The sequence below is a fragment of the Humulus lupulus genome, chromosome 8, assembly GCF_963169125.1.
Source record: "Humulus lupulus chromosome 8, drHumLupu1.1, whole genome shotgun sequence".
Taxonomy (NCBI): domain Eukaryota; kingdom Viridiplantae; phylum Streptophyta; class Magnoliopsida; order Rosales; family Cannabaceae; genus Humulus; species Humulus lupulus.
The window spans coordinates 87043098-87056565 of record NC_084800.1 but is presented as its reverse complement, the minus strand read 5'-3'; the positions used below and the strand labels follow the sequence as shown (position 1 = coordinate 87056565).

The following is a 13468-nucleotide window of genomic DNA, read 5'->3' as shown; positions in this document are numbered from 1 at the left end:
TCTATGGAATAAGAGGATATTACATGATATAATGACTTTACGTTAATGCGCCAATTGAAGAACGACTCGAAGTGTCAAATCCAGAAGTTGAGATAGTGGGTAATGATGAAGCTTGGTTTCAAGAATTTATGGCTCGAACTTCGAAATGTATTAATTGAATACTTGTGGGACGAATATACTAACTTGGAAAATTAGTTTAATTTAATTAATATTTCAAGGGTGTGTTATGTTTTAGAGTTAATTGAATGTATTTTATTTTAGTAGTGTAATATTTAAATAGGAAAATGTAATGTGTCAAGTTTTAATATTTATGATATAAGTTTCTTATAATTAATAATAACATTTTACTTAATGGATTAATTAAATAAATAAATGATAAAATAAAATAATAATAAAAAGAATATTCTATTTTATTAAAAATAATATAATAATAAAGAATATACTTTTTGGTGTAGATTTTGGTGTTGTGGTTAGAATGGAAAAAAAATATGGTGCTAATATTCCTTAGTTTTGGTATTGGTGCAACACCATATATGGTGTTATGGGTTGGAGATGCCCTAAGATTGTCAATTGTGCTTGAGTTAATTTTTTAAAGGGGTATTTGCGGCATAAATACCACATGTTTTTAGTTTTATACACTTATGTTATACCCAAAAATTGGAGATCAATGCCATGGCAATAAAGATGACAAAATGCATCTTAGGAGGCTAAAGAGAGTGATCCTAGGAGAACCCAAGGATGAGGTCCGAGGAGAACTCAAGAAAGTGGTCTTAGGAGACCCCAAGGAGAAAGTGGTCCTAGGAGACCCCAAGGAGTATGTGGTCCTAGGAGACCCCAAGGGTGTGTCCGAGGTAAGCCTCCCAAGGCTTCCTAAGTGTTGGCTCGAATGCATCCTAGGAAGGCTAAGGAGAGTGTATCCTAGGAGGCTAAGGAGAATGCATCCTAGGAGAGCTAGGGAGAATGTATCCTAGGAGAGCTAAGGAGATGCATCCGAGGAGAAACATGACATGTTAGAGGGGAGTGCCATGTTGGAGGAGTTCCATGCAAGCCAAGAATTGAGACTTAGATTTTGACAAGGAGAGCATACACAATTACCGATCGGACATAGTTGAGAGATGCTAGAGGAGAGCGCCTCGGACCTATTCGAGGTGAGAAGCTTCAAGGAGGTTGCCTCGGACCTATCCAAGGTGAGAAGCTTCAAGGAGGTTGCCTCGGACCTATCCGGGGTGAGATGCCAAGGAGATTGGTTCAAGGAGAAACATGGCATGCTAGAGGAGAGTGCCATATTAGAGGAGAGAAGTGCATGTCCTACCACCATGCACGTTCGACCCACAAAAACATGTCCTACCACCATGCATGTCCTACCACCATGCACGTCCAACCAACACTTGCATGAGTGGTCAGTAGGAGGTGAATCAACTAGCTAGAGGAGACTAAGTCAAGATTCCCAGAAACAATTTCAACAAGATATGCGGGAATCTCTCATTCTTCCCACAAATGAGGGGTTTGTTACATTTTGAATTTTGAATGTTTCTTTGTAATTTAAATGTAATAAATATAATAAAATATCCCGGTTCTAAGGGATACCGTATGTATGACCCTAAGCCTATAAATAGGGGGCTTATGGGATGAAAGATGGGCTTATTCCACTTCTTCTTTCTAGAGAGAGAAAATTGGGTCTGAGTATTCTAGAGAGAGAAAGTGCTGAAATAAGAGAGAATTCTTGTATTTTTGGAATCTGTACTGAAGAAACTCAGTTGGCTCAGTCCATCTGATCTTGAGTACGGATCTATAAATCACAACTCTAAGTGGATTAGGCTATTACCAACAATCGGGGCTGAACCACTATAAAAATCTTGTGTGTTCTTTATTTTCTTTATTATACTGTCTGTGTCGTATAAAATCTCTTGAAGGCTTGTCGTATTTGACGTTCTCACGTCGTTGGCTAAAAACGCAGTCAACAACTTATGTACCACATCTTGTTTTTCGGCAGATTAAATACTAAACATTATGATTTGGACAATTCCGTCATTACTACTCTGTTGCCTGGGAAAAAAAAGACACGTGTAGGGCTATGAATAAAAAGCACAATAATTTTTGTCAAAAACTTATAAAACAAAATAAAACTAAAACAATTCCTAATAAAAACTTAAAATCAAAGGGGTATATTTTATTAAAAAAATATTAATTGATTTTCAAATAATAAAAAACTAATTTAAAAAAAGAAATCAGTTAAAAAAAATTAAAACTGACTTTATTGATTTTTTCCCTCTCTCCCCGATATTTCTCTCTTTCTCCTTCCTCTCTTCTTCTCTCTTTCTTCTCCCTTCTTCATCTATTCTACTTCTTCTTCCCTATGTTAAAATAGGTGGGCACAACCTTTATCGTGGAGGCAAGCTTAGAGGTGAATCTAGGGTTTGGTAGCTTAGAGGCGAATCTAGGGTATGGTTGCAGGCATAGTCGACGAAGTTTCTAACGATCTTGGCTTCAGGCAAGGGGCAGAGCTTCTCACCATAAATGGTACCTTGGGGCAAGAACGTCTCAAAGCAAGAGAAGATCCTACCATGTTACAGGCAGAAAAGACCCAACCATGAAATCGCTCACCACCTCATGATAAATACCCACAAACGCGATTTTCCACTACCTACTACATTTACTGATGACGATGGTACGACAACTCACCAACCAAAGATCACAAATCCAAAAGTTTGAGAACCTGATGGATACCTAAAAAGATCTCACCTGCAGAGGCCGTCTTGAATTGGCAAACGGAGAACATGCTAGCTCAAGACAAAACTCTAGCACAGATCGATGAAAAACTCTCTCACGTAAGCCATAAGGTGACCAAACTCAGTGACGAAATCTCAAGGGTAGACACAACTATAAGCAGACTAGTCTACAGAATCTCGGAGGTACACGAAGACTACTGACAATGGCAAAATCCCAGCATGCTCCACATGACATCTTTCGGGCTAAAGAAGCAGAACTTAAAAGTCTAAAAAGCCAATATGTCGCTATGCAAAGTCACCAAAAAGAAGTCTCTCTATCCCCAGGCATAAGTCCTACACCATGGATGTTTTCAACAATGCCACAACATTCCCAACCACTAGCAATGCCTACAAAAAGAGGTGATCAAATACTTCGCCTCAAAAGAATCCTTGAAGAGGAAGACCAACTAAAGAAACAACAAAAAGTAAAGCAAGTAGATGACGGTCAGACAAAACACCAGCTCATGGTCCAAAAGACAAATCGCCTTACTGAGCTAATCCATCAACATTGCTTAGACAGTCTCCTGCAAATTAATCTTAACGAAGAACTAGATGGCTCAAGCGACGATACGCAATCCTCATCCTCTGACAAATCTGAATTATGGGAGACCGACGATGATGACAGTAGCGACGAAGCCCCACATCAATTCATGACACACCACACCCAAGCTTCGGGGGTCGAAAGAGAAACAGGGTTTCCTCCAACAGAGCCAATCATAGAAGAGGAGGTGTCATCCTCAGAAGAACAAAACACCACCAGGCACAACTTTGCGACAAGCGGAAAACCTCATACCTTCACGTTAGATGATTTACCACCAAGTCAATGGAGGTCTCGCTTTCAAGAATTCAAAGCCTGGACCTTGCTCGAAGCCCAAAAGCCCAGGGCAGAAATAAGAGACATCCTTCTGCAACTTGTATCAAGGTTCACTGGAATACTGCAAGTCTGGTGGCAATGTTTAGGAGAATACAGGCAACTTCAATTCCTCCAAGCAGAATCAATTGAAACAGCTCTAAACCACCTCTATGTCGAATTTTGTGGGCAAGATGCCTAGGTAATCGAGAGACTCCGAGCAGAATTCTTCAAAATGAAGTGCTGCTCAATGGATAAGAATGACTTGGAGCTACACTATCAAAGAATGTCCAAAAGATTCTACCTAATTGGGGGAGTAGATGATCCGAACCTAAAGCAAGCCTTCCTGGCGTCCATCCCAAAACCGCTTGGCGAAGAGACGTTCAGACTCCTCTCAGCAAATGGCAGAACATTACAGAACACAACTCTTGGTGAGCTATTCCAGACAATAATGAGAGCACTAGAAAAAATGTGCTCCCAGAATAAATTCCTACAGGAATACATGAAGCAAACAAAACAGCTCGATAAGGTATGCAGTCCAAGAGATCTAACAATCAAATGCTCAACTAAGTCATCTTGTTCCTGCGAAAGACCAAGCTATGGTGGGAAGAGATACAAAAGCAAGTCATTCAAACCAAGGACTCCATGGAAATTTCTCCGACGGAAAAACAGACCAGGCAAGTCTTCTAATAGATGTTTCTTGTGCGGACAGAAATGGCACTTTGCCAAGCAATGTCCAAAAGGCAAAACGGCGAAGATGATATCACACATCCAGGATGTAACAGGAGTATCCCTCTCAGACGATGATGTAGAATCCGTGTTCTCTATAGAAGATGAAATCTCCCCGTATACTGTCTGTGCATTACGACCATTCTCCCACTCAGACGACAATAGTGCAGGAGACATCTTCAAAATGAATGCCATAAATTCTGTTCAATCCATCCCTATGGAAAAAATGCAAATCATCCCAACAAAATACTCCAAGCCAATCAAGGTGGCTGCCTTCTTTGATACTGGAGCCTCCTACACCATCATGAATCCTGATATTCTACCACCAGAATTTTGGAAGAAAAAGAAGCAGTACTTCCACGCGGCAAATAACCAAATTTTCTGCACGGAACTAATCAGCAAGCCCATCAAGCTGCAATTTTTTCCAGGCTGCTCAATCGTCCACAGGGTCATCGGCTCTAAACTTCCGGGAAAAGATTTAATTATAGGTTTCGACCTCTACACGAAGAAAAAAGGTCTGAGAATACTTCCACAGGGGTTGGCGTACAAGCAATACTTCACTCTATGGGAGCAGGTTCCGAATTACTTCCACATGACTGAAGATTGTCTGACATCGATCAAAGAGCGCATTATCCAAAAATCATGTGCTAATTCCCTTATGGAGTTCTCAAATAAATGCGACCACCCACTATGGAAAAATGAGGAATTCTTCATTTCTCTCCCATTTAAGATGAATGAAGATGCAAACCCAACTAAAGCAAGTCATCTGGGAATAGGCCCCGATCATCAAAGCCTGGCAAACAAGGAATGTGAAGAGCTAAAAGCACAAGGATTAATCGAAGAAACTGAATCTCCATGGGCCTGCCATGCATTCTACGTCAACAACAGATCAGAACAAGCCCGAGGCAAGCAACGACTAGTAATAAACTACCAACCGCTCAACCACTTCCTAACAGATGACAAGTTTCCTCTGCCAAACAGAAATTCCTTGTTCTCCAGCCTATCACAAGCAAAGGTATTTTCCAAATTTGACCTAAAAGCGGGTTTTTGGCAACTAGGAGTCAAAAAAGAGGACAGGCCGAAAACTGCATTCTGTATCCCAAACCATCATTTCCAATGGACTGTAATGCCATTCGGGCTCAAAACAGCCCCATCCCCCTTCCAAAAAGCCATGAGCAAGATATACAAGCCCATCTTAAACCAGGCCCTCATCTACATAGACGATATCCTCCTTTTTTCCCCTGATATAAAATCCCATACCAATCTTCTAACCCAATTTGCTGGTATCACTGAAAAGTATGGAATAATGTTATCAGAAAAGAAGATGGTGTTGGGCCAACCCAAAATCGAGTTCCTAGGGATGAAATTGCACAATGGCACATACGAAGCCCAACCTCACATAGCCTAGGAACTCCACAAATTTCCAAATGAAGGCCTCACAAAGACCCAAGTCCAACCGTTTCTAGGGATCGTGAACTACCTAAGAGACTTCGTGCCCCACCTGTCAGGTTTCACAAGCCCATTAACCAAGATGCTTCAAAAAGATTCTCCACCTTGGGGAAAAGAACAGACAGAAGCGGTAAAAACTCTCAAAGAGTTAATGAAAGATTTACCACCACTTCAGATTCCATCAGACGAAAAAAGAATCCTGCAGACTGACGCAAGCGACAAGAATTGGGGGGTGGTCCTATTAGAGGAAGACACCAACAACAAAAGAAAGGTGTGCGGGTACAAGAGCGGAGCATTCAAAGATTCCCAACTCCACTACCACTCTACTCTAAAAGAAATCTTGGCGGTCAAAATGGGAATAATGAAGTTTGAATTCCACCTCATCGGTCATAATTTCTTGGTCGAAACAGATTTCTCATCCTTTGAAGGAATGCTCACATTCAAGCAAAACAAAGCTGTCAATGCCCAATTACTCCGATTAGCCACGTGGTTTTCTCATTACACCTTTCAAGTCAAGCACATCAAAGGAAAATCAAACACCATCCCAGATTTCCTTTCAAGGCCAAACCAGAGTACTATAAATATAATCTCCCCAAAAACTAATCAACCCATCCCTCTAGTTTTCATGGCAAACCCTGCAGCAATCATCTCTACATTTCCAAAAGATGCCCAAAAGGTTATCAACCACAAAACCCCAAAAATAAAGGCCATCCAAAATGCTTTAGATATCCAGTCTGCCCTTATTAGAGGTCATGGAAAATCAATGGAAAAAGAGTTAGGCTTCCATCCAAAGTACCCATTTGCCAAACTCTTTCACATGGAGAATACCATTTTTATGCCAAAAAAGATTACCCACATGTTCTGGTACTTAATGAGCTCCTACACTATTGCTATTGAGGTTCACACCATAGGACTCCGAACATCAGTTCGTAGCTACATGCAAAGGCCTGACCTCCGTCCGGCATACCAACATCCTATGGATCTATTGCAATGGTTCAAACCTTTATCTGATTGGAATGATCTGCTCACCCAACAATGGGAAAAAGTCTGCAACAAAAGGCCAGTTGGTTTATCTTATCCAACTGATGAAAACGTGGCAAATGCAACAAAGTGCTACACCATTCTGTTACTAAAGCTAAATGTCAACCATGATCTACACCAAATGTTCAAATATACAAATCCAGCGAATATCCAATGGTTGTCATCGGAAACCCTGAACACCGACAGCTGGAAAAACTTCTGTTTAGCACAAATGACATCATTCCTGATGAAATGTGGCCACGACCAGAAGACGACGCACCTTGGGAAGAGTATCCAGCAGATTACTCACTAAAGATGGAAAATGATATGGATTATTACAATCAACATTACGCTGAATATGAAGTTGATTATAATGATTCAATCTTCCAAGACTCACAACAACCAGATACCCTGTGCTCATCTCCAATAACGACTTCATTAAGAGAACTTGATGAAGAAATAATGAGGGGATTATCAATCAAGAAAAGACCAACACGTGGACAACCAAGTATGTCTAATGGAGATGGCAGTGATGACACATGCATGAGTCATGATCCAAGTCATAAATAGACCCATGTGACCTCTGAGAAGATTCGCCCACCCATGTGATGCACCCAGCTATGCTGACTAGATTCGCCTAGGTAATAACGTTTTTTCAGAAAGACTACACTGAAATTTGCAGACTCCCTGAAGACATCAGAGATTCCTTGCAGCCTGAAAAGACAACTCTTTGTATTAATGATAAAAAAAAAAAAGTCTGGAATAGCAGAGATTCCCTCAGTCTAGGGAAGGGTGTACGTTTAATTTTCTTTATGTCGTTTTTAAAGCCTGATCAGCAGAGATTCCCTCAGTCTAGGGAAGGGTGTATTTTAATTTTCTGTTTGTCGTTTTGGTGGAAGGGGATTATAAATACTCCTTCACATTTCACTTGTAAGGGCATCAATTTCCGAATAATAAAATCTTCTCTTTCTCTACATATTATATGGCTTTCTAAATACCCCTTTGGGCTCTTTCTCGTATAGGGGAAGCAGTAGGATAAAACCGGGTCCAACATTAGGTAGTATAAAGATACATATCGCAACATCTTTATAGCAAGGATCAATCTCAAACAATATCCCGCCCAGGCAAAGTAAACGCCATATTGGGGATGCGTTTTTGAGGTTGAATCTTACTATATTGACTAGCCTTGTATCTACATACTCTCAGCTCCCATATCGTCGCTTACAAGTGAAATGTGAAGGAGTATGTATCTACATACGCATCAGAGGAGTCGACCTGGGCTCTGATGCGTTTTAGGTGAGGTTGGGGTTTTTTGGTGGTCGTCTTCTTCATCCCATCCGGAGGTTGGGGTTTCTCCTTCACATATCGTCGCTTGAGCCATGTATTCATGTATTCCTGTAGGAATTTATGATTGATCTGAGATTTGATTTGTGACTTTTGAGTTTGATCTTTGCATATCTAGGTTTGATTTTTAAAATGAGATTAATGTTGTTAAATTGATTTAGGATATGGATTTTGGAATTATTTAGATGTGTCTTTCAATTATTTGTATTTGGATATGATTTGAGATGCGTTTGAAAATTGAGAATTTGAGAAAATGATGAAGAATAATAGTTGTGGAAGGAAAACCAAATAATTTTTTTTAACTTTATTAAATTATTGTAAAATATATAATATGGTTTAATTTTCATTTTAAATGTGTTATTATGGTCTTTTAAAACTAATTAAACTTATTTTTGAATTTAATTAAATTATTTTTTATAATTTTTGATAAATTTTAATTTTTATAATTTAAAACATATTTTTATTTATTTTTTCTAATTTTAAATAATGTTAAAATTATTTTTTAAAAAATTAATATGAAATTAACTAATAAAATCTCAGGTAATAATATGTATGATAGTGATAGAATTACCCAAATCATAATGTTTTGGTATTTAATCCTTTGACAAAAAATTGTGATATATAAATGTATAAAACTGAAAAGAAATCATGTCGTATTTACGTCGTAATTTTTTTTTAAAGGTTAAACCAAAATAACCACGTGTTGGGTCAGGACTGATAATGCGTTTGGTTTGATTGGATATATGTTTTGCGGTGTTCTCACAATGATCACGAAGAAATAAAGTATGTACCTTTCACATTATATGCAAGCAGTTCTTGTATGCTTTCAGTGATACGCCATATAGCGCACTCACCAAAAGAACAAAGACGATGCTTGAATTTCAAAAAGCCTAGAGGATCAAAACATCTACTTTCATATTTCAAACTGGGCCAAGACATACTTTCACTTTTCTTCATCATAACTCAAGCCACAGTGCCCAAATGAGGAGCAAAACAATAAACATTCTAAGGTTAAAACAGAACCCTATAATCCACTATGAAGAAACAAAAATTCCAACATTGGCAGCAAATACATAGCTCAAGGAACTCAGCCAAGAGCAACATATCACAGGGAAAAAACCACACTTCATTCAATCCCTTTTTACATGTAATGATCAACTAAAATCTCCCCCACCAGTCAAAATGAAATTCTTAATCACTCTTTCTCCCAAAGGAAATACCAACTACTTTGATCTAAATTGTATTTAATCTGCCAGTCATTCAAAATTATAACAAGGATCTATCCTAATCGAACATGGATTAGTGATTTGAATATGAACGAGTTAAATTAAACTAGAACGAGATAGAGAATATTTTCTTCATTGGTATTGAAATGTTACAGTTTCAAATTCAAGCACATTGCTCAAATAAGCTTCAATTCAACATTAAACATGCACTATAAATATCTTATATCTTAATAGCATCATTAATCCACCAAGTGAAGAAAAAAGTTCCAAAAAAGTAGCAAATCTTCATAGTTTAAAAAGTTGAACCAAAATCAACATAACTTGGGGGAAATCAAAACCATTCTTCATTTGAATCCCTTCAAAAAGTCATGACTAACTAAAATTTCTCTCAACCTAGTCAAGCAAAGAACATGAGCTAACAATACCTAATCTCCCTTTCTCCTAAAGGAGCATCCCTCAGTGAGTCTAGCACGCCCACCTGTAGGCTGGCACAACACAGTCTGGCAATTCCCACACACCACCACAGTTTGTGAGTGGCTGAAAACAGTAGTTCTGCAAATTTCAACACAGAAATCACAAAAAAAAAATCCAGCACTGACCCACTAAAGGAAACATATTGAACTATACAGAAATACCATAAATTGTTGAAGGACTTACATATTGAAGCAGCCTTGACATTTCACATCCTTTAGGGAAAACAAGAAACAAAAAACAAATTAGCAAAATTTAAATGACCCAGATAATAATGTAGTTACGCATGTATTGCTATTAATAATTACCATGAAAAAGGAATTGGGGGACTGAACAAGGCGCTTTAGCTTGTGCTTCTTCTTCTCAAGCTCCGCCGGAGGGTTTAGCAGATCAATATCGTTTTGAAGAACCTAAAACATCAGCCATGAAATCAAGATAACATAAACCAAACCAACAATACCAAGTTCTTAAGAAGAAGAAAAAGTGTTACCATTTTGGCGTTGAAAGAAGCTTTTGGAGAACACCAAAATAAAAAATAAAACCTAGAACGGCAGGGAGTGGAGGAAGACGGAGGAAAATGATGCTATATAGCAACTCTATGTTGGCTATTGTGAGCCTTTGGATCTTAGCTTTTACATCTGCACCCTTCGTAATTATGTGAGGGTTTTAAGATGAAAATTTGCATATTTGATCCTTTGACTATTATTGTGTAACGATTTCATCCCTAATTTTTTTAGTTTTGACAATTTAATCCATAAGTGATGTGAAATCTTATTTGTTTTCAATCTTTTTAAAACAATTGTTTACAAAGGAATATGGAGAATAGATCTAATATTTGAAAAATATATTTACTAACATATTTTCATTTCATAATTTTAATTAAAATTAGTCACGAGTATACTATATGTTTTTGGAGGAATATGGAGGTACATGTATTTTAGAGAATATATTATTTTGGTTTTTGGGTTTATACAAATAGTAATGCTAGATACACACTTAAATTGCACATACTTTTTACCCATAATGATGTGTTAAATTTTAACTATAGATAATTTTAAGTAGAGATTACATCACTTTTAATTGTGTAATTGAAATTAATTACACATCATTGTGTATAAATAATATGTGTAATTTGAATGTATGTGCAATTTGAATTGCACATACTTTTTACACATAATGATGTGTGTTAAATTTTAACTATAGATAATTTTAAGTAGAGATTACATCACTTTTAATTGTTTAATTGAAATTAATTACACATCATTGCAAATAAATAGTATGTGCAATTTGAATGTGTTTCAATGGTTACTCTTATACAAAATACTACATATGTCTTTTAGTTTTTATAAATACTAAAATAGTACCATTTATTTTGTTGTTCATATCAAAAAGGTATCATGAGCCTATTTTTAGTTAATTTAAAAAATAAAAAATAAAAAAAACCTTTTATCCTTAGCTATATATTTTGTTTATAATTAAAATTAATTTTAATTCTTTCAATTAAATAATAATATTTAAACTTTATTTTTAAAAATATATAAACTTAAAAAATAAAAAATGAGAATAAAATCAAGTATTGCATTTTATTATTATTTAATATTTGATTATAACTTAAATAAACTTAAAGTATTGTTATTTATTTAAGTATATAAATTGATTTAATTTTTATTATAATTTACATTTTATTTTATTTATTATAGTACTTATAAATAACTTCAATTATAAAAATTTTATAAGTAAGGGTAAAATTGTCTTTGAAAAATTAACTTTGACAAAAAAATAAGTCTAGGGTAATGTTTTGGTATGAACAACAAAACAGAGTGTACCATTTTGGTATTTATGAAAATTGGGAGGCACAAATGGTAATTTACATAAAGGGACCAAAATAGTATATTCCCTATATTTTATATTTTATGAGATCTAATATTTAAAAAAATATATTTATGAAGAATATATAACTTTATTTGGTCATTAGTATAACCTAATGGTACTAAACATATATTCACAAAAAGAAGGTCCCAAGTTCAAATCTTTCACCCCAATGTAAAAAAAAGTATATATAACTTTAAATGAGTATACTATATGGTTTTATGCTAAATGCCTACTTCATGTTTGGGTAGTTGGTGTGGTTTGTTACAAGGGTGTTAAGTTATATTTCTGTGTTATAATTGTATTGTGATGAGCCCAAGGACTAATAGTTGTTTCTCTTAATGGCTATGGCCTCAAAGTGAGATAAACAATAACATTCAGTGTAGATTGTCTTTGAGTATAAATTTCTCTTAAAAAGAGTTTAAGGGTCTGATTTGTTCGCGATTAAAAACTATATTTTTTAAAAGTAGTATTCTGAAATAAAAATCTGAATATAGTGATTAAAAACATGTTTCTAAAAATGTGATTGGTTCAATGTCTGTAAATTGTTTTTAAGTTTTAAAAAACTAAATTTGTGATTTGTATTAAATTTGAAAATATAACAAAAACTGAATATGTGATTGGTTGAGCTGAATCTGAATATTATTTTAATTATATATATAGGTTGTATGATATTAAATTTTAATTTATCAATAGATTTAATTAAGTAAAATTTAATAATATTGATAAACTAAAACTTAATAATCGTGCATTGATTAAATTTATAATAATATTGCATTGTCATTAATATTGTTATGGACACAAGAAGCAATTACACACTTCTGCAACATAAAGAAACTATTAGCTAGACACAATAACTCCTTAGTGAGGGCATTGGAACAATCGCATGCACTTTCTGATACTTGGAAACCTATTTATACCTCATTTGAGCTTAAAGACATACATCATAAACATGGGCAAAGATAGGCTAAAAAAACTTATTCAGAGTCTGACATGCCCACCTACAACATGAAAAGTATAAAACCTTAATCTAAAACGTGAAAAGTATAAATTTGTAAGATATGTCATAGTCTGACAATGTGTCATTACATTTCTTTCTCCCTCTCTGGCTTCATTTAGTGCTTGTCTTTCAACAAGTAATAAGGACATTTGCTGCTCTACTTTCACATTTAAACCTTCATAAAATTCTTGTATATCAAGATAAAGGGATTGGCATCCACTGGTCTCCCTGATTGCAGAGTCAAGACACTCTAGGAAAAGCTTTCGACCATCATTAAGCATGACATAGCGCGTGTCTCGTGGCTGCACAAAATGAGATACACCATTGTATCAAATATTTGCAATATATATATATATATATAGGTTAGATTTTCTTGGAGAGCATAAGAATTACTAACCTCCATCCTCTCACAGCTGCGGCACCGAGGAGTGCCATTGTGTTCGTGGGAAGGGCAGCACTTCTAAATCCAAAATGGATGTAACGACCCAAAATTACTAATATGACTTAAGTGCCTTGATTAGTGTGCCGGGATGACATAATTGGTTTATGTGTGAATTTATTAGTTTAATGCATGATTCTATGATAAGCATGCTTGTATGGTTATATGAATGTAAATGTGATTATATGCTATAATTGTGAGGACCGCATTATTATGTGGATAAATTTGCAGCATGCGACTTGAGGCGATCCTAGGGAGCTAGTTAGCGGGAAAGTCACAACGGGACCTAATACTTGACTTGGA

General features: G+C 36.0%; 2 protein-coding genes across 2 annotated transcripts; one reads left to right on the top strand and one right to left on the bottom strand.

Annotated features, from left to right (window-relative positions):
* Nucleotides 1-3868: 3868 nt before the first annotated feature.
* Nucleotides 3869-5755, top strand: LOC133795762 (uncharacterized). Its single transcript, XM_062233217.1, has one exon. It carries the CDS (start codon nucleotides 3869-3871, stop codon nucleotides 5753-5755), a length of 1887 nt encoding a protein of 628 aa, XP_062089201.1.
* A 3899-nt stretch (nucleotides 5756-9654) lies between these two features.
* On the bottom strand, nucleotides 9655-10497 carry LOC133798034 (small ribosomal subunit protein eS27y). The gene is made up of 4 exons (XM_062236206.1): nucleotides 10348-10497; nucleotides 10166-10267; nucleotides 10044-10072; nucleotides 9655-9938 (listed from the first exon to the last, which is right to left on the bottom strand). Exons 1-4 carry the CDS (start codon nucleotides 10348-10350, stop codon nucleotides 9812-9814), a joined length of 261 nt encoding a protein of 86 aa, XP_062092190.1. The 5' UTR covers nucleotides 10351-10497; the 3' UTR covers nucleotides 9655-9811.
* Between the last annotated feature and the right edge of the window lie 2971 nt (nucleotides 10498-13468).